The following is a 19,943-nucleotide window of genomic DNA, read 5'->3' as shown; positions in this document are numbered from 1 at the left end:
ACAAATGGGTTGAGCTGGGCTGAATTTTTACGCCCGGTAAGTGGGCGGTGCCGGGTCTTGGTAAGGGTCCAGCACAGCCATGAGAGAATTTTTTTTTTATATTCCATTCATTTTTTCTTAGAAATAAAACGAGAAATAATAAGAGGATACAAGAAATTTATATAATTCATTTCGAGTGTAAGAACCTACGTTCATGGAAAAAGTCAATAAATAATTAACTAATAAATCGAAAAGATTATAAAATTATCATCGTTAATACACTCGAGCAGAGAGAGCTCTACGAATATATATGAAGGAGAGCTCTTCTCACGGCTGACGCCTTCTCTGCACCTTTCAACTCTTTTATGGTCTATTGTGCATTTATTGGGATGGAGACAAACGACAAAGTCACGTGTTAGATCAAATCTACTTCATTTATTTGCAGCAGTTTGTGGTCCCTTTATTTAATGCAAAGGTTGTGGAGGCCGTCTACTCATTTTCGGCTGAAGCAGATCTTTTCTCCGACTTCGCTTGCAGTCCCGTGTGAGAGTCAAGGGAAATTAAGGCAAATTCACAAAAGCAAATATTCCATCAATATGTTCAACTACTTCACAAAGTCAGAAGACCTAATTAAGACACATCTCACAAACTCAAATTATCATTCTCGTCAGATGACAGATCGACTCTCACTTAATTTGGATCGGACCGGCCCGACTGGTCGGTCAACATGCCCATCCATGCTGGCGGGAGCATCCCCGTTTGCTCCTCCACTGTCTTGAATAGCGGCGGCAACATCCTGTAAACCCTGGCGACATCCTTCATCGCATTGCCGGTCCCACTCCCGCTTCTGTCGCCCTCTTCTCCGCCACTGGTCCAAATGCTAATCTTTGGCTGCAGTCCCTGGATGGCCTCCGCGTTCACTTTCGCCATCTCTATGAACACGCCCTTGTTGATCATCATGTAATCCCTGAGGGCAGCGTAGTTGCCCCCCAGTTCGTCGAGCAGCGTTTGCAGATAAGTGCCCTGGGCTTGGGCCAATGCCACGAGAGCCTCGGCCTCTCTCTTCTTGGCATAGAACTCCGCGTCGGCGAGCTGCTGCCTCGCGTAGAAGCCTGCCTCAGCGATCGCCTTCTGGGCCTCCGCCTCCTTCTCCTTCTCGTACAGGACTGCTTCCGCGGCTTTCTGCTTCCTGTAGAGCTCCCAGTTTGCTTCTTGTACCTTAGATTTAGGTTCAAAAAGGCAAGTGTCTTTTGAGAGAGTTCAATCATAACCGAAAAGTTACATTCACTCAATCAACTATTTTTTTGACGGACTGAGGCTGACTCTTCTTTAGACACCAAATGGAACATTAACATCCTCGTACATGTGAAGCAACATTCCAGCATATAACCCTTATTTTGAGACTATAAAAGGTCACTAGCCTTTCAAATCACCATGTCGGGCTACCTCAATGTTCGCTTTTTACGTACCTTTAAATTAACCTATCGGACCATTGCTCAATATCGCCTATACAAGTGGAACAACTCGAATATAGACATAATGTATCGGTCATTGATCATACATTGCAATGTCTTCCGATGTAAACTAAATAAAGCATTGACAGTTTCTTTTGTTCTCTCTGGTTGTACTTATGGTTCTTTCTTGACAATGACTGGGGGATGCATTTGCATTGAAAGCGAAATCCTATTGGACATAATCCTAACATTATCAATAGACTCTGCGGATTATACGACAGTTTAGGAACGTTGTTCCCCTGACTTGCAGGGCCGAGAGAGATGCGGGGTTTACCTTGGTTTCCTACTCTACACTGGCCTTGCTCAGAAACTCGGCTTTGAGCCTCTCCGTCCGCGTCAGGGCGTTCATCCTCTCCACCTCCTTCTGCAGCTCGGCCTCTCTCAGCGCCACCGATTTAGTGGCCTCCACCTGCGCCACCTTGGCCTCCTTAGTCCAACCTGCCTTCTTCTTTGCCAACTCCGCGTTAGCCTCCGCAATCTCGGCCTCTCTTTCATTCTCGTAGACCTTCACTTGTTTATTCACCCTGATCTCCTCCTCCTTCCCCTCCCCTTGTCTCTGCGTCGTGATAATTTTCGTCTCCGCGTCAATCTTAGCCGCGTTTTGCAAAGTTTGCCCTTCCCGAAGCTTGGCCCCAGTCTCACCCTTCATCCTGGCCTCGGACACGTCAATCTTGGCTTGGTTTGCCGCCTCCATCTGCGTCTTTTGGCCCAAGTAAGAGAAGTACTCGTGCCCCGGGACATCGATCAGTTGCTTAACTTTTGCGTTATAGATCAACAGGCCAAACTGGCTGAGCTCGAGCTGGACTTTCTCGAACACCTCTTGCTTGAACTCCTTGGCGCCCCGGAAGATCCCTTACATGGTCATCGAGGCCGCGAGAACGCGGGTCTCCCCCTCGATGATCCCTTGGACGAGCTCCTTGACGTGGTTGGACAGCTTGTCGAGGGGGGACAGGAGCTTCGCGTACTTCAGGAGGCTCGCGTCGTCGTCGACCTGGGGCCCAATAGTGAACACCGCCGGGAGGACGAAAGGGAGCTTCTCGGCGCTCATGGCTTGGACCTCGAAGGTGTAGTTCACTGGCGACACGTCGAAGACGGTGCAGGACTGGCCGGGGAGGACCCATCCCTTCTTCCCTATCTTTATGTCGGGGATGCCGACGCCGGTGATGACCAAGTACTCCGAAGCCCTCGCTACCCTGTAGTACATGGTTCTGGCTACTCGAAAACAAACTAACAGGCTTATTCGTAGGATGTGTGAAGAAGTGGTTGCAGTTTATGGCCTAATTCCAAAAAAAAACACCAATTTTAGCTCGAGGGACAATTCTAATCCGAACTTTTTTTTATCCTATAAAAAAGCACAAACTTTAGGTCGAGAAACAATTCTAGCCCGAACTTTTTTTTATCCCGTAAAAGCACCAAGTTTAGGTTAAGCGACAATTATGGCCTCAATTTTTTTTTGTCTCATAAAAAATCACTAACTTTCACGCTGATCCCAAATCTAGCCCCCCGTTGACTTTCTATCTAAAGTCACCATTGTTTGAGAAAAAAGGTTATGATGGTGAGCTTGGCGAATCTCGTCCATGGCGACAGGCGGTGGTCAGCTTCAGATTATGTCTGACCAGAGAAATTCAATCTGGAGATATTTTTGACTTGCCGGTGAAGTGAAGGAGACGAACAATTTCACCGTTATTCTTCAAATTGTGACTCAGAGAATAAGACAATAAATATTGCTTTAAATCCAATCAGCAAGTCACGTGGATTTATTGGTAAGGTGGAATAGTCAAGTTAGATAATCAATTATTTTAAGTCAATGGGGGCCAGATTTGGGATTTAAGTGAAAGTTGGTGCTTTTTTACGAGAAAAAAAAAATTTGAGCCAGAATTGTCACCTGACCTAAAGTTTGTGCTTTTTTACGAGACAAGAAAAAGTTCGGGTCAAAATTGTCAATCGATCTAAGGTTGATGCTTTTTTACGAGACAAAAAAAAGTTCGGATCAGAATTGTCCATCGGCCTAAAATTGGTACTTTTTTTTTTAATTAACCCTGCAGTTTATAGGGTAGGGTTTTTATGGAACTGATGATCAGTAGGAAAGGAATATCGGTTGACCTAGGCATCGTCATCCTCATCCTTGCGATGGACTCTCCATGTTATCTTCGGCAATTTTAAAAGAATCTGTCCTCCTTTTAGGTAAATTTCGACGATGGATTTGCGCTAGCATAACCACACAATTCGATAGAATTTCCAATGTTGCTATTTTTACCACAAATTTCAGTTTGTAAGAGGTAAGCAATCGGAAGCGATTCCTTATCTTTCTAGTTTATGTAAACAAAATCAGAAGTAATAATAGTCGAGTAATTCAAAATTCATTAGGAATTTAAATGCAACTTTTAAACGCACAATGGATATTGCACGATCGAATAATAAGATAAGGCCTATATTCTTATTTGATATAAGGGAAAAAACCACCAAAACCCCAAACTTTGCCATCTGTGACACATTTATCCCGAACTTTTTTTTGTGACACCAAAAACCCCGAACTTTGCTTTTTGTGACACATTTACCCCAATGTATTTAGTCCATGGGCATTTTCGTCTTTTTGCTGTTTTTTTTTTTTTTTTTTTCCTTTCCGTGAGGGCCGCCTATCGCCGGATCCGCGAGGGCGCCCATCGCCGGATCTCGGCGAGGGCCGCCTCGCCGGCACCGAGCGAGGGCGGCCTCGCTGATCCGGCGAGGGCGGCCTCGCCGGCGTCGGCGAGGTTCGCCCTCGCTGGGCGAGCGAGGGCGGCCCTCGCCCGACTCGGGCGAGGTCGACCCTCGCCGGCGTCGGCGAGGGCCGCCTCGCTCGCCCAGCGAGGGCGACCCTCGCCGGCGTCGGCGAGGTCCGTCCTCGCCCGGGCGAGCGAGGGCGGCCCTCGCCCGATCTGGCGAGGTCGACCCTCGCCGGCGCGAGCGAGGGCGGCCCTCGCCCGACGCCGGCGAGGGCGGCCCTCGCCGGATCGGACCCCTCGCTCGCCGGCGAGGGTCGCCCTCGCCCGATCTGGCGAGGGCCGCCTCGCCGGCGTCGGGCGAGGGCCGCCTCGCTCGCCCGGGCGAGTGGCAACCCTCGCCCGACGCCGGCGAGGGTCGACCTCGCCGGATCGGCGAGGGCCGCCTCGCTCGCCCGGCGAGGGCGGACCTCGCCCGACGCCGGCGAGGTCGCCTCCCCGGGCGAGCGAGGGCGGCCCTCGCCCGGCTCGGCGAGGTCGACCCTCGCCCGACGCCGGCGAGGGTCGACCTCGCCGAGTCGGGCGAGGGCCGCCTCGCTCGCCAGCGAGGGCGAACCTCGCCGACGCCGGCGAGGGCCGCCCTCGCCGGATGCGGGCGAGGGCCGCCCTCGCTCGACGCGGCGAGGCCCCTCGCCGGATCCGGCGATGGGCAGCCCTCGCCGGCCGGCGAGGCCCCCTCACCGGAAAGGAAAAAAAAAGAAAAAAAAAAAAGAAAAAGCAAAAAAGACGAAAATGCCCATGGACTAAATACATTGGGGTAAATGTGTCACAAAAAGCAAAGTTCGGGGTTTTTGGTGTCACAAAAAAAAGTTCGGGGTAAATGTGTCACATATGACAAAATTTGGGGTTTTTGGTGGTTTTTTCCCTTGATATAAAGAAACAAATCAAAGTGATAAATTCTGAATAATAAGTGATTTATGAATGACTCGACTACAACTTTTAAAACGGTGGATATTGTTCTCCGTCCAAATATCATATTTGGTGGATATTACTCCTAATTAAAAAAAAACAATTAGGAATTTAAAATTTTAAGTGAACTTTCGGCCTTATCTCGTGCGATCCTAAGATTGCTCTTGTACTATTTTAGGTCCTGCACACCTTCATTTATGAGATTCAATTCAATGGCATAAGTTTTTCATCTACTAATTCATTATTCATATTTTATTCTTTTGTTTATTTCATTTGTTATTATGCATAATCGATATCACATGTGTAAATCTTAAGGCATCTCGCAAATTCAAAAATCTGAATGCCTCCGTTAAAAAAAATTCCGACACCTTCAAATTTAATTCAAAAATTGAATAAAATAATAATAAAGATTTTTATGGGAACGTTCCAAATCATATTGAAACGTAACGACTTCTCTCGTGACTTTGAGTGAAAGTGAAAAAAAAAATCAAAGTCTGAGCGGCGGAATGGCATCTCCTAAAACAAAATATGATGAGTCCTATAATGAATTTCATTACTGATTTCGATTCCGTCAAATTGGTATAACTACACTCTGTGTTTGCGAGTGAGGCCGTGTCTTATTTGTACCGTTGAAAAAAGGAATATATACACTAAAAGTCATAAAACTTGTCACAAAAGTGCAATTGAGTCCTAAAACTTGCAAAAGGTGCAATCGAGTCCTAAAATTTGTCAGATTGGTTCAATCGAATCCTAAAGTTAACACCGTCTAATTTACTAACGGAAAATGCTGACGTTGTGCTAACGTGTCTTATTTTATTAATTTTCTTGAGACACGTGGCGCCTAACAAGCGCCATGTCAGAAAAAGTTAAACAATTTAAATTAAATTAGAAAAAGCTAAAAGTTATAGAAACAAAAAAACAGAGAGCCACAACCAGCAGCTATGGTGGTGGCCGCCACCATAGCCACCGGGAAGGGCCGGCGGAGGTCACCTTGGCCTTCTCGAAGCCTAGTGACCCTTGTCGGCCCTGACGAGGGCCTGCAGCCCCCGATCTAGGGGGTCGGCGAGGGTCACCGGGCTTCAAGAAGGCTTATGTGACCTCCACCAGCCTTTCTCAGTGGCTGTGGCGGCGGCCACTGGTAAGGGCTTAGCCACCGTCATCGCCATTGGTTGTGGGTCTTTTTTTCCTTTTTTTTTCTTCTTTTTTTATAGCTTTTTTCTAATTTAATTTATATTTTTTTCAACTTTTTCTGACGTGGCGCTTGTTAGACGCCACATGTCTCAAGAAAATTAATAAAATAAGACACATCAGCGTCACGTCAGTATTTTCCATAACTAAATTAGACAGTGTTAATTTTAGGATTCGATTGAACCAATTGGACAAGGTTTAGGAGTCAATTGCACCTTTTGCAAGTTTTAGGACTCAATTGCACTTTTATAACAAGTTTTATGACTTCTAGTGCACATATCCCTTGAAAAAAAGATAACTGTCTTGAGATGATGGAACTCCAATTCATGTATGGTTCACCCATGGAGTTCCCAACAGCTTCCGTACATTGTCTTACTTTGATCATCAAAATTTGAAAATGGATAATGTGACAATTGGTTTCTAAATTTTGACCTAATATGTGATGTGATCTTTGAATTTTAGCCCAAAGTGCAATATGATTCCTAAAATTTTGATTTGTCCAATATGGTCCTTGAACGTTTGGTACATATTCAATTTCGTCCTCAAACTGTATGAAAATGTTTAATATTGTTCTTCCATTAATTCGAGTTTAGGGAGAAGATTGAACATTTTCACAAAGTGTAGAGACTAGATTGAGTATGTACCAAAAGTTCAAAAATTGCATTAAACAAATTAAAATTTCAAAAACCACATTACATATTATATCAAAATTCGAGAAACATTTGTGTCATTTACCCATTTAAAATTTTATTCATTTCTCAAAATTCGGGGCCCACATTCGCAATGTTACTTATGTTTTAGATGTCGCTGATGAAGGAAAATTGAGCTTTTCTGAAGATTTTTGTTTGGTCCAAAATTTTATTCATTTCTCAAATGATACATGAGAGATACATAGGAGGCTGCAAAACAAAATCATAGAAAAACATAGCTTGCAAGGGTAAGCACCGGCTCGTCCCACAAGAATGAATCGTCCCACATGAGTCCCTCACCATGACCATGGAACAAGTCGGCTTCGTGGGATCGCAGCGTGGCGATCTAGTGGTGAGCACAGCAAAGTGCTTGTGGATGACATGGTTAGTGGGCTCGGTCATCATTGGCGATCAACCCCTATAATTAGCAACCTCACCGATGAAGTCGGAGAGAAAGATGGGTCGGGATCGGATGAGGAGGAGGTGGTGGAATGGAAAAGTGCCAAAAAAGTCCTAAACATTTTGCATTAGTGCCAATTTAGTCCTAAACCTTTTTTTGGTGTCAATTCAGTCATAAACCTTTTGCATTTGTGCCAATTTAGTCCTAAACTTTTTTGTGCCAATTTAGTCCTAAACCTTTTGTCTTTGTGACAATTAAGTCCTTCCGACCAATTTTGGCCGGATTTTGCTGACGTGGATGCCAGTCAGCCGATGGCCGACCACCGGCGTTGACGTGGACAATTTTAATAATATTTTAGTATTTTTTTGAATTTTTTTAAAAAAATTTTCTTTTCTTTCTTTTTTTTCCCCTTCCGTCACTCTTTCCTCCAGTCGGTCGCCGGTCCGACGACCGGCCAGAGGCCGGTGTCGATGAGGGTCGCCCTCATTGGCCACTGGCGAGGTCGAACCTTGCCCAGCCATGGTGAGGCTCGAGCCCTCACCAAAGGCTGCCGGCAAGGGCTCGAGCCTCACCGGCGGCTAGGCGAGGCACGACCTCGCCAGGTCTGGCGAGGTCAGGCCTCACCCAGCCATGGATCGTCCGGCGAGGTCGTGCCTCGCCCAGCCATAGCGAGGCTTGCCTTCGCCGTCACTAGCGAGAGTGAGCCTCACCAGCAACTAGGCGCGAGGCCGCCCTCGCTAGTGGCCAACGAGGCCTCTCCGGCCTCTGGCCTCTGGCCAGTCGCTAGTCCGGTGACTGACTGGAGGAAGGAGGGAGGGGAGGGGAAAAAAAGAAAAAAAATTCAAAAAAATTCATAAAATATTAAAATATTATTAAAATTATCTACGTCAGCGCCGGTGACTAGCCAGCTGACATCCACATTAGCAAAAGCCAACCAAAATTGATCGGAAGGACTGAATTGGCACAAAAATAAAAGGTTTAGGACTGAATTGGCACAAATATAAAAGTTTAGGACTGAATTGGCACCATAAAAAGGTTTAAGACTGAATTGGCACCAATGCAAAAGGTTTAGGATTTTTTTGGCACTTTTCCCGGTGGTGGAAGGCCAAGCGTAGGAGAAGCCGGGATGGATTTAGTGAAGAAAAACTCCCAAATCTAAATCTTAATAAGGAGAGGAGAGGTCACCAAACATTTCGAGAGACCGTCTCACACAATGAGCAACTTTGTTGGTGATAAAGATGCATTTCCATAAATACCTTATGCAACCTTAAAAATAGAAACTTAAAGCAAAAAAGCCTTATAAGTATGTGCACAAAACCCATAGCAACCTAGTTGATCCATACATCACAGAGACCATCAGCATCCTCCCAAGAAGATTAGGCAAATAAATAAGGATGGACGCATTTGGCAAGAAGAGTTGCACTACTCTTTTGAGTGATGGTGTAGTAGGGGGAGAAGGTATTTTATATTAACGAATTCTCAATGTGACACTGACACACATAGTGTAACCGATCAATCAAAAGCGAAATATATTACACGCATGCCGCCAAGTAAGATGAGATGTATAGCACTCGAATACTGGTGATTGGTCGGTCGAGTCTTCTGATCAACTATCCACGTGGTATTCTCGTCACAGGAAATTCTTTCTCGTAACAAGGAGGACTACCTTGACAAACAAGAGGTGTAGATATACGTTCCCTCCAGCTAGGGGGAGAAAAGGCTCAAAATGATAACTCCATAGGGTGTGTCATACTCCCCATCAATAGGAAGGCACATGAGTCCCGTCAGTAGGTTTTTATAGTTTGGACCCATATTTTATTGATAGTTTGGGTTTGGGCCCATAAATAGCTACTGAGTGGCCTAAGGATTTCTCGTCCCTTAGGGTTTTATTGTTATGCTTATATATAATCTCTTTCTCTTATAATTGAAAGTTGTAACAGAGAGGTAAAAGTTATTAATTATACTAAAATCGTCTGATGGATGTAGCCCTAATTTAAAAGTAAATCAGGATGAATCTTGTGTCTCGATTTCTTTTTCTCACTCTTACATTCTATTTTGTTATGTTTATACGTCTAATCCTAACAAACTCATGCCGACTAAAGAGAGGATTATTCAGACAAAGGCAGAGCAGTAGGATTCTACTCCTGCTACAACAATCAGAAAACACAACAATCATCATGTTCCTCATATCGTTGTTATGAGCAGTTTTCTCATTGGATATCCTCAGAACAGGAAAAAAAAAAAACTCTACTTTCTACGTCCAGATCAATATCTACCAAACTGTAAGTTTATAGTCTTAACAGATTGAATAAGCAAAAGAGGACATCGAAAAGCCATTGCAACTTCAACGTTTTGCTGGAGAATCGTCGTTGGGACTAGAACGCATATCATTCATATGGTACTTAAAATAAATATGCTGTCCCACCTGCACAATGGAGGGACAAAAGTCATTACATGACAATTATGTAAAAATCCATCAATTACGGTTCATTGCCTTGTCATTCGAGGCCAGAAAGAAAACGAGGATACGACACTAATAAATGAGAAGTCAAAATCCTGACTTTGGTGTCAGAATACGCACGATCAATGAGCGGGCAATCCGACCAAAAAAAAAAACGAGGTGGGCGGGCGGGCAGGCGGCGACTCATGGGCCTTCCCAGGCCCGCCCACAAAATGGGCGAGCTGGGCCGGAATTTTTAGGCCCGGTCAGTCCAGACCTTGGCAAGGACCTCAAAGGCTCCGCTCAGCCACGAGAGTAAATTTTATCTTTCATACTCCATTTGTATTTTTGTTTGGGTCTCAATAGGTCCCCCACTATTTCCTTTTTTTTTTTTCCAGAATAAGATTATTGGTCCTGACGAATTAAAGGATTTTCTCTAGGATTTTTCAATCTTTGCTCCATGAAAAGGAAGCAATTCTCGAGAATCCTGTGGAAGAAGAGAATGGGAACAAGTTATTCAAGCCATGACTTTTGGTATCGGACGGAGGCATCGGACAATTGGCTGGGGAACACGACTGAAGCTTGGCCCACTAGTTTTGTGGGGAACGTAACAGACGCATCATGAATGCGACTTTCATCATGATGAGAGGTAAGACAATTTTCCTAGGAAAGCTTCGAGGGTATCTCTTATTTTCGACAGAATATGATTGTTGTCGGTCGAAAATTAAAATTCGTTAATATTCCATCAATATGTTGAACTATTTCACAGAATCAAAAGACTTAATTAGCACATCTTACATATTCAAATAATTATTCGTGTTAAATGACGCAGAAGTAGCACGATCACTTGACCTTCGATCAACTCCCACTTAATTTGGATTGGACCGACCGGACGAGTCGGTCAACTTGCCCATCCACGCCGGTGGGAGCATCCCCGTTTGCTCCTCCACCGTCTTGAGCAAGGGCGGCAACATTCGGTAAACCCCGGCGACGTCCTTCATCGCATTGCCGATCCCGCTTTTGTCGCCTCCTTCGCCCCCGCTAGTCCAAATGCTGATCTTTGGCTGCAGCCCTTGGATGGCCTCCGCGTTCACTTTCGCCATCTCTTGGAACAGGCCGTTGTTGATCATCATGTAATCCCTGAAGGCGGCGTAGTTGCCCCCCAGCGCCTCGAGCAGCGTTCGCAGATAAGTGCCCTGGGCTTGGGCTAATGCCACGAGTGCCTCGGCCTCTCTCTTCTTGGCGTAGAACTCGGCGTCGGCAAGCTGCTGCCTCGCATAGAAGCCGGCCTCGGCGATCACCTTCTGGGCCGCCGCCTCCTTCTCCTTCTCATACAGGACTGCTTCCGCGGCTTTCTGCTTCCTGTAGAGCTCCCAGTTTGCTTCTTGTACCTTAGGTTAAAAAAGGCAAGTGTCTTTTGAGAGAGTTCAATCATAACAAAAGTTTCAAGTCGGTCAAGCAACTAATTCTTGACAGACTAGGTTCGACTCTTCTTTAGAGACCAAATGTATCGTCATCATTCTCGTACATGTGAAGCAACATTCCAGAATATAACCCCATATTACCAGACTCCAAAAGGTCACTAGCCTTTCAAATCGCTTTTACATAACCTTTAAATTAACCTACCGAACCCTTGCTCGACAATCGCCTATGCATGTGGAACAACTATAGCCATAGCCAGTGTGTCAGTCCTTGACGGCGACGTACATTGCAATGTCTTTTATAAATATCAACCGAATGAGAAAATATTGATTTAGGCCCACCCCATTACATCAGTGTGGTCTTGAGCCACTCAACAATTGATCCCGTGTCTCAGATGGGCTCCGCTCTTCAGATATTTTCTCCTCTTCGATAACGTGGTGGGGCGGGCCTACCCAATATTTCCTCCCGAGGAATGCCCCTTCTGATGTAATCAAGCATGACAGTTTCTTTTGCTCTCTCTGGGTTCTACTTACTGTAATCTTTCTTGACTATGACTAGGAGATTGAAAACGAAATCCTAACATTATCAATAGACTATGCGGATTATACGACAGTTTAAGAACGCTGTTCCCTTGACTTGAAGGGCAGAGAGAGATGCGGGGTTTTACCTTGGTTTCGTACTCAACGCTGGCCTGGCTCAGAAACTCGGCCTTGAGCTTCTCCGTCCGCGTCAGGGCGTTCATCCTCTCCACCTCCCTCTGCAGCTCGGCCTCTCTAAGCGCCACCGATTTAGCGGCCTCCACCTGCGCCACCTCCGCCTCCTTAGTCCAACCCGCCTTCTTCTTTGCCAACTCCGCGTTAGCCTCCGCGACCTCGGCCTCTCTTTGGTTCTCGTAGACCTTCACTTGTGTCCTCACCCTGATCTCCTCCTTCTTCCCATCCCCTTGTCTCTGCGTCGCGATAATCTTCGTCTCTGCGTCAATCTTAGCTGCGTTTTGCAAAGTTTGCCCATCCCGAAGCTTGGCCCCAACCTCACCCTTCATCCTGGCCTCCGACACGTCAATCTTTGCTTGGTTTGCCGCCTCCATCTGCGTCTTTTGGCCCAAGTAAGAGAAGTACTCGTGCCCCGGGACATCAACCAGTTGCTTAACGTTTGCGTTATAGATCAATAGGCCAAACTGGTTGAGCTCGAGCTGGACTTTCTCGAACACCTCTTGCTTGAAATCCTTGGTGCCCCGGAAGATCTCTTCCATGGTCATCGAGGCCGCGAGAACACGAGTCTCTCCCTCGATGATCCCTTGGACGAGCTCCTTGACGTGGTGGGACAGCTTGTCGTGGGGGGAGATGAGCTTCGCATACTTGAAAAGGCTCGCGTCGTCGTCGACCCGGGGCCCAATGGTGAACACCGCCGGGAGGACGAAAGGGAGCTTCTCGGCACTCATGGCTTGGACCTCGAAGGTGTAGTTCACCGGCGACACGTCTAAGACGGCGTAGGACTGGCCGGGGAGGACCCATCCCTTCTTCACTATCTTTATGTCGCGGATTCCCACGCCGGTGATGACCAAGTACTCCGAAGCTCTCGCTACTCTGTACGTGGTTCTCGCTACTCAAAAAAACAAACTAAGAGGTTTGTTCGTAGGCTGGGTGAAGAAGGGTTCGCAGGTTATGGGGGTTGGGTTTATACAGAACTTATGAGCAGGAAAACAATGGGATAAGACCGACTTCACTCCACTTTGTTTGTTAGTAGGAAAGAAATATCGTCTGACTTTGGCATCGTCATCGTCATCCTCGCAATGGTTGTTTATCTTCGGCAATTTGAAGAGAATCTGACCTTTTTTTTTTTTTTTTTTGGTGAAGAAATCTGACCTTTTTTGTTTTGGGAAATTTCAACTTTCGAAAAGGGGTTTCTATGTAAAGAAACAAATCAGAAGTCATAAATGTCGAGCCATACGAAATTCATAAGAAATTTAAGTGCAACTTTTAAACACGCAATGGATATTGGTCAATCAAAGAATAATATCATCTAGTACGATAAGATCTATTTCCCTAGTAAAGAACAAGTCTAAGTGAAATTAGCTCCATTGATTCGAATCTCATGGATGAAGATGTGCAAGTACCTAGAAAAATTACAAGATCAATCTTAGGTAGCATGAGCCAAGGCCAAAAGTTGCACTTCATTTTTTGAGTTCTTAATTTTTTTTTTCTAATTTCGAGGAATATCTACCAATACTGATTTTTACAATTGAATCATTCATAAGTCTCTTATTATTTGAATGTTACCACTTAAATATGTTTCTTTAAATAAAAAAAGGAAAGTAGATCTTATCATACTAATTATTGTTATTATTTGATTGAGAAATATCCATCATGCATATAAAAGTCGCACTCAAATTTCTTACCAATTCTGTATGGCTTGAATAATAAGATAAGGATCTTCCGGTTGCCCACCTCTTACAAACTGAAATTTGTGGTCGAAGTAGCACCATTACAAATTGGAGCTAACCGTGCCCTCGTGTTAGCGGAATCCATCCTCAAAATTTGAAAATTCTCAAAAGGGAATAAGTCAGATTTTTTTTTTTTTAATTGTCGAAAATTGCGAGGAAGTTCCTTTGCAAGGACGATGAAAACGATGCCCTCGTCAACGAATATTCCCCTTCCTATTAATAGAAGGATGTCAGAATATTAAAGTGTTAAACCACATCTTCTAAAGTAAGTATCATAAGTCTTATCATGAATGCTAACTGCATCACGTGCTATTTGTACCAATGAAAACATAACCATCTTGGGATAATGAGCTCCAAACTGCTTCCGCACCTTGTTTTTCCTCGATCCTAAAAAAGGGAAATGAGGAAGCCCACGCGGCTTCTCCACCCCTAGTTTTCAGAAAAACCACTTGACATATACAGTCGGTTTTGGCAGAATTGAAGACTCTCACACGGTGAGAATTGAGATTCCTTTAGATACAAAGAAAGAAAGAAAGAAAAACAGAGAAATTTGATGTGAGAACTCAATTAGGTTTTATACAAGGTCCATTACGGACCCTTCTTTGAACGAGCCGAATTCAATATTAGTTTCTTCACCTTCATTCGAAGCGAAGCGAGAACTCGTCTAGTTTATGAATCGAAACATTCCCATAAAAATCTTTATTATCATTTTACTTAATTTTTTGAATTAAAATTGAAGGCATCGGAATTTTATTTAACTGACTGCTCACAGCATGGGAGCGAATTACCCAAAAAAAAATACCTGCAAACAAAAAACGAAGAAGAGATATCTCGGAAACGAAAACTATTAGGGACTGTCTTGGCAAGATCCGACGATGAACGGCTGCCCATAAAAAATAAAAAAACCGCCTGAGCAAGTTGCTTGCTCTTCAAGATTTTATGCATTGACTTGAGGAATTGCCAGGATAACTACTATGGCCATCATTTGTATTTAATTACAGGTATTGACAATCAATTACGTTTCTTTACAGGGAGAACGTTCACATCAGTATGCATGCCTCACAAGCTGACTTGGGGATCAAATCGCAAAATGTCTCCAATTTATACAAATTCTGCATGATTTTTAATAATATCCACCAGACAGACTTATACACCATAAAAGACCGCTAAAAACAAAAATTAAAGAGCCACGAACAAGTCTCGAAAGTAATCAACAAATGCAATTCATAATGAACCTTTCACCTTTTCATGGAAAGCGCACGCCTCCATCCTTTTTTGCGGAACTTTCTTCATTTCAGAGAAGACGCATCGACAACTCAACTACCTAGAATTTATAACTCAATAACTCATCTCATCAATCGCCGTATAATCAGAGGCTTGTTCAGCAAACTAATCACGCGGATCACTCTAATTGGTGCATAATGTTCAGAGATATCATTTCAAGGTTAGAATTGAGGTGAATTCATTGATTACTTAATGTACATCAGCACGCATGCCCAAGTAAACCAAAGGGTCCACCACATAATACAAGAATCCCAAATATGCAACCATTGGATTTCGGCATGGTTCATACACCATAACATAATATCATAACAACTTTCATTTGGCTTTAGCCAAGAAAAAGAGGGTACAAATTCCGATAGCGACTTGATGAAGAAACCATCAACTGTTCTGACTTACATCCACGGTATCGTCACTTCAGCCTGCCTAAAGAACTCCAAAATAGACCACAGGTTCAATTATTTTGCTTGGGTTTATTCTAACTGGGGGCCATCCAGAAAGAGGAAATTTTAACCCAGGAACTGATTAACAACAACAAAGGCAAAACTTGATTGTTCATCACATGTTTCCAACAAAGATCGCAGCAAACCCCACACAACATGCAAACTCACAATCAGACAAACATGAATTCTCTGCCGTCATGAAATTGGTAGGTTTCAGCCAAAAGTAAAAGAAAATTCAACAATAAAAAAGTTAGAGGTAGAAAGGTCATACAAAAATTTGATACTCAACTAAAGATTGAACCACAGTAAATCCAAGTAGAGTAAATCTAGTATCTTCTCTCAACATGTAAAACCAAAATGTAAAAACTGACTCAATTACATTCCAGTGAAGGCCTTCTTCCCGCCACCGCCTGATGATCCAGCTGGAATAACCTTTAGCACATTAAACCTCACAGTCTTTGACAAGGGCCTGACATAGAAAAATCCAGTTAGAGAAAAGGCCTCTGCTTAAATGTCAGCAGAACATAATAATTGCACAAAGAAAGAAACCTGCACTGGCCAATCGTGACGTGATCGCCCTCCTTCACACGGAAACATGGAGATATGTGAGCTGGAATGTTTGAGTGCCTCTTCTCATATCTACACAACAACAGGACAAACCACATCAATCAACAAGTTACATTGTTTTGTACTATCCAGAAAAGCATGCAAACACAAAGAATGAAAATACTGGGATGACAGACAGCCTCTTCTTAGGTAACTAGACAAGATATAAAATATTGGGATGACTAAAAGCAGTTGGTTCTAACCTCTGATACTTCTTAACAAAATGAAGGTAATTTCTGCGGACAATTATTGTCCTCATCATCTTGGCACTGTGGCAAGTACCAGCAAGTATACGGCCCCTTATGGAAACATTCCCAGTGAATGGGCATTTCTTGTCGATATAGGTACCTGCAACCAAATAAAGCCAATAACTGTGAACAGACTGCTTAATCCACTCAAATACAGGAAGAAACTAAGGTACAGAAGAATTCGATGATGGAGAAGCATGAGAAGCACATACAAAGTCATTAAAAGAATTTGTTATATTCGATTTTCACCAGTATTACAAACCAAAACTAAATGCAAAAATAACATAGAAACGACACAAACAAGCAGTATTAGAATTAAAAAAATTAGCAAGAGAACAGTCAACAATGCAACATGCAGCAAGGGCATTAGAAACTAAAAAAGCTTCACAATAGTTCAGTTAAAGTTCCTGTACCAAGGGACATTACAATTTTCATTCCGTGGAGCAAACATCCAATACATTACTCAACATCTTAGAAACTAAAAAAGCTTCACAATAGTTCAGGTAAAGTTCCATTTTACATCCTGTACCACGGGAAATTACAATTTTCATTCCATGAACCAAACATCCAATAGATTACTCAACATCTTAGAATTTGCATCCTTCATTATTGTCCACTGATTACCCATTTTGTAAATTTAAAGATGTTAAACAATGACAAAAGTACCGTATCACAAACTGAAAGACTTAAATAACCATGTACCTAGAAGGACTGACAATTTTGGTCAAACTCATTTCTTCATGCCTCTCAACTTATTAACTCACTCTTCGTACAATCTCTCTCTTCTACAACCTTCTCTCTCCTACACACACCTTCAAAGTGTTGATGAAAATGATACGGTGGGCAGAAAATAAGCAGTCCAATAAAAAGTATTTTGGACAACATAAACAATTGTTATGAATACATGACCAGGATGGAAAAAATTTATCTAGCAAGATTCTTGTCAAGGAACCTAACTACTGAGATCACCACAATGTTGCAGTAAAGGAGACACGCCATAGACTACTTAAAACAAATCCAAGTCATTGACTAGTATATAACACAAAAACGAAAAAATAAACCCAAGTAGATTCTTCCATACTCAGAGTATCTATGACATGATTCTTGTTCGAGATCAAGTTCAGAGTATCAAAAGAAAAATCGGTGATCTGGGATTGATATCTTCTACAAAACCAAAACTGTAACAGCTGATTCAGCCGAATACTTTTGAACCCAGTGGTTCTGTAACCAGCAAACCAGGCGCAACAAACATGTCCACCCAAAAACACAAGCATACTTGGCCACTGGAAATTCACACTTGATGTTTCTAGATCATGAACAAAGTGCCCAGGTTCACGACACAGTCGTCTTTGATATCATCTACGAACAAAAACAGTAAAGAGCAACCATTCCAACGAATCCCATTCGTAGAGATAAGTATACCTTCAACTGCCTCTCTAGGTGTCTTGAATCCCAACCCAACGCTCTTCCAATAACGGTTCCCGCCCTTTCCGGGCCTCTTACCCTTGCCCGACTTCTTTGAGCTGCAAAATTTCCCACAAATTAAGTTAACGGACAACAATCACTAACTTAAAACAACAGTACTCGCAGACAGTTGGTTGCCATAAACCGTTCAATGCTACATTTGATCTGTAACGAACGCTTTACGACAACTTGTGCCAACTAAACGACAAGCCCCTCCCAATTCATGATTTAGTACCAAAAACACCCGAGAAACCGTCCAAACAATCGAAAGACTTGTCCCCGAGCTTCAACCGACGCGCCTCTTTTCGTCTCCATAAGCAAAAAGATCGACAACTAATTGTCTAGGACTACTGACGGAGCCTTACTCACCAGAGGAACACCTTCGGCTGCTTCAGAAACGCCTTCTCCGTCTGCAAAAGAGCGAATTGGAAAGGGGTTTCAATTCACCGACGCAAGCACCGGACGATCCGAACAACAAGCTCGTGTCAGTGCAGTGCAGCTGTGCAATGTAGTGAACTAAATCTAGCGACCAAACATGCGCGCGCGCGAGAGAGAGAGAGAGGGGCACCTGTGCATCCATTTTCGGGGGAGATCGAGCAGGCGGAGGAAGGAAGCGGCGACGGCGAGGTCGATGCAGCCGAAACCCTAATTCAACTGGGGGGAATGACAAGAGCGGAGCTGTTTTATATGTTCCGTGGTGACACTGGGCCTTACAGAGGCCCGATCCATGGCGCAGGCGGACAAGCCCCGGCCCATTCTATGATAACAAGTAAGCCCAGGCCCATGGGCCTCCAATCAATCAAATCATCTCGCTTGGCGACAATCATCTTTCCATAATCTACTAGGTGGTCCAAAAAGAAGAAAAGAAAAGGAAAATAAATCAATTGAGAATGGACAACTGAAAGTTCATGAGAGTATGTCGAACGCAAGAGATTGACGATTTGAGTATGTTCTCATTTAGTAATTGTGTAGTTAATGATAATACGATATGATAGAGTGTTCAAGACATTCTTACCATACGACAGTTTTGTTGAGAATCGATGTGTCAAACTAAAATTTGGATCTCATTAGTATAACGACTCAAAAAATAGACATTCTTTATTGCTTTCATTGAATCAGTTTTTTTACTTTAAAATAAATCAATTAGAGGTTTTCGCACATAGTTTCGGCGCGTCAAATTTGGAAACTAAACAGGGTTACAAACATAATTCCAGTATTTGGAAATTAAAAAGTCAAAAATCTACTGTACAGCAGCCAATTCAATGTGCCAATTTAGTCCTAAACCTTTTGATGATTTGTCAATTGAGTTATAAACCTTTCAATTGTGTCAATTTAGTCCAAAACCTTTTGACGATTTGCTAATTTAATTATAAACCTTTTTAGGATTTGTTAATTTAGTCCTTTTGATCAATTTTGGCCGAAATATTTTTTAGAGTGGCGATCTAGTCAGTGCCGGCCATCCTACGTGACATGGCCGGCGATGACATGGACAATTTTTATAATTTAATATTTTAAAATTTTATGATTTTTATATTACTTAGTTTTTTTTCAATTTTCTTTTCTCTTCTTTTTTTTGTTTAATTTTTTGTTTTGCAACTCTAGGCCGATGAGGTTGCCGGCCGACCCTCGCCTAGTCTGGGTGAGGGCATTGTAGCCCTTGCCAGCCACGGGTGAGAACGTCGGGCCCTCGCCCAAAACCAGGAGAGGGTTCCTCGCGCAACCCATTTAAGTTCGATGTTTTGGGATAGACCTTTTTAATATAATAAGTTTTGTTGTAAATAAGTCAATTTTCTATATCAAGTAGATTATTGTGCGACTAAAATGGCATAAATAATACATATTCCTCTTAGTTTTAAAATTTTAATTTAACTGTATTAAGAGCAGTTGCACTTGATGAAAATAATGCTATTTACTGACAGTTTATCTAACCGTTAAGATATAGCATTATTTAATTAATTTTTAATAGTACTAAGTTGCAATAGAATGGATTTTCCAAAACGATTAAAAGTAGTGCAAAGTGTTGAATTTCTTATGATGGATTGGTTCCAAAATGGGTAAAGCAAAAGTGCTAAAAATACCGTTTCAATACTTTGAGGGGAGAGAAGAAAAAGTGACTAGGAATAAGAAGTGATGACTCGGCAATTCTCCGGTGCAA

The 19,943-nt window shown here is 43.2% G+C and overlaps 1 protein-coding gene and 1 pseudogene across 1 annotated transcript; both read right to left on the bottom strand.

The window, feature by feature from the left end:
- Nucleotides 1-669: 669 nt before the first annotated feature.
- On the bottom strand, nucleotides 670-15,015 carry LOC115682204 (uncharacterized; annotated as a pseudogene).
- Nucleotides 15,016-15,694: 679 nt separating this feature from the next.
- LOC115682177 (40S ribosomal protein S11) lies at nucleotides 15,695-18,450 on the bottom strand. Its single transcript, XM_030606328.2, has 6 exons — nucleotides 18,357-18,450; nucleotides 18,158-18,198; nucleotides 17,747-17,847; nucleotides 16,280-16,424; nucleotides 16,020-16,109; nucleotides 15,695-15,939 (listed from the first exon to the last, which is right to left on the bottom strand). The coding sequence occupies exons 1-6, from the start codon at nucleotides 18,366-18,368 to the stop codon at nucleotides 15,846-15,848; spliced, it is 483 nt and encodes a 160-aa protein (XP_030462188.1). The 5' UTR covers nucleotides 18,369-18,450; the 3' UTR covers nucleotides 15,695-15,845.
- Between the last annotated feature and the right edge of the window lie 1,493 nt (nucleotides 18,451-19,943).

The sequence above is a fragment of the Syzygium oleosum genome, unplaced genomic scaffold (genome assembly GCF_021117445.2).
Source record: "Syzygium oleosum isolate NSW1041296 unplaced genomic scaffold, Sole_v2.1 Sole_v2.07, whole genome shotgun sequence".
Lineage (NCBI taxonomy): Eukaryota > Viridiplantae > Streptophyta > Magnoliopsida > Myrtales > Myrtaceae > Syzygium > Syzygium oleosum.
This window is presented reverse-complemented; position numbering and strand designations above follow the sequence as displayed.

Bases quoted from the DNA above. Each gene is read 5' to 3' on its own strand.
- LOC115682177 (XM_030606328.2), bottom strand. The intron at 17,848-18,157 runs GTGAGTAAGGCT...GAAATTTTGCAG, and splicing joins CAGCCGAAGGTGTTCCTCTG to CTCAAAGAAGTCGGGCAAGG. The intron at 16,110-16,279 runs GTTAGAACCAAC...GTTGTTGTGTAG, and splicing joins TTTGTTAAGAAGTATCAGAG to ATATGAGAAGAGGCACTCAA.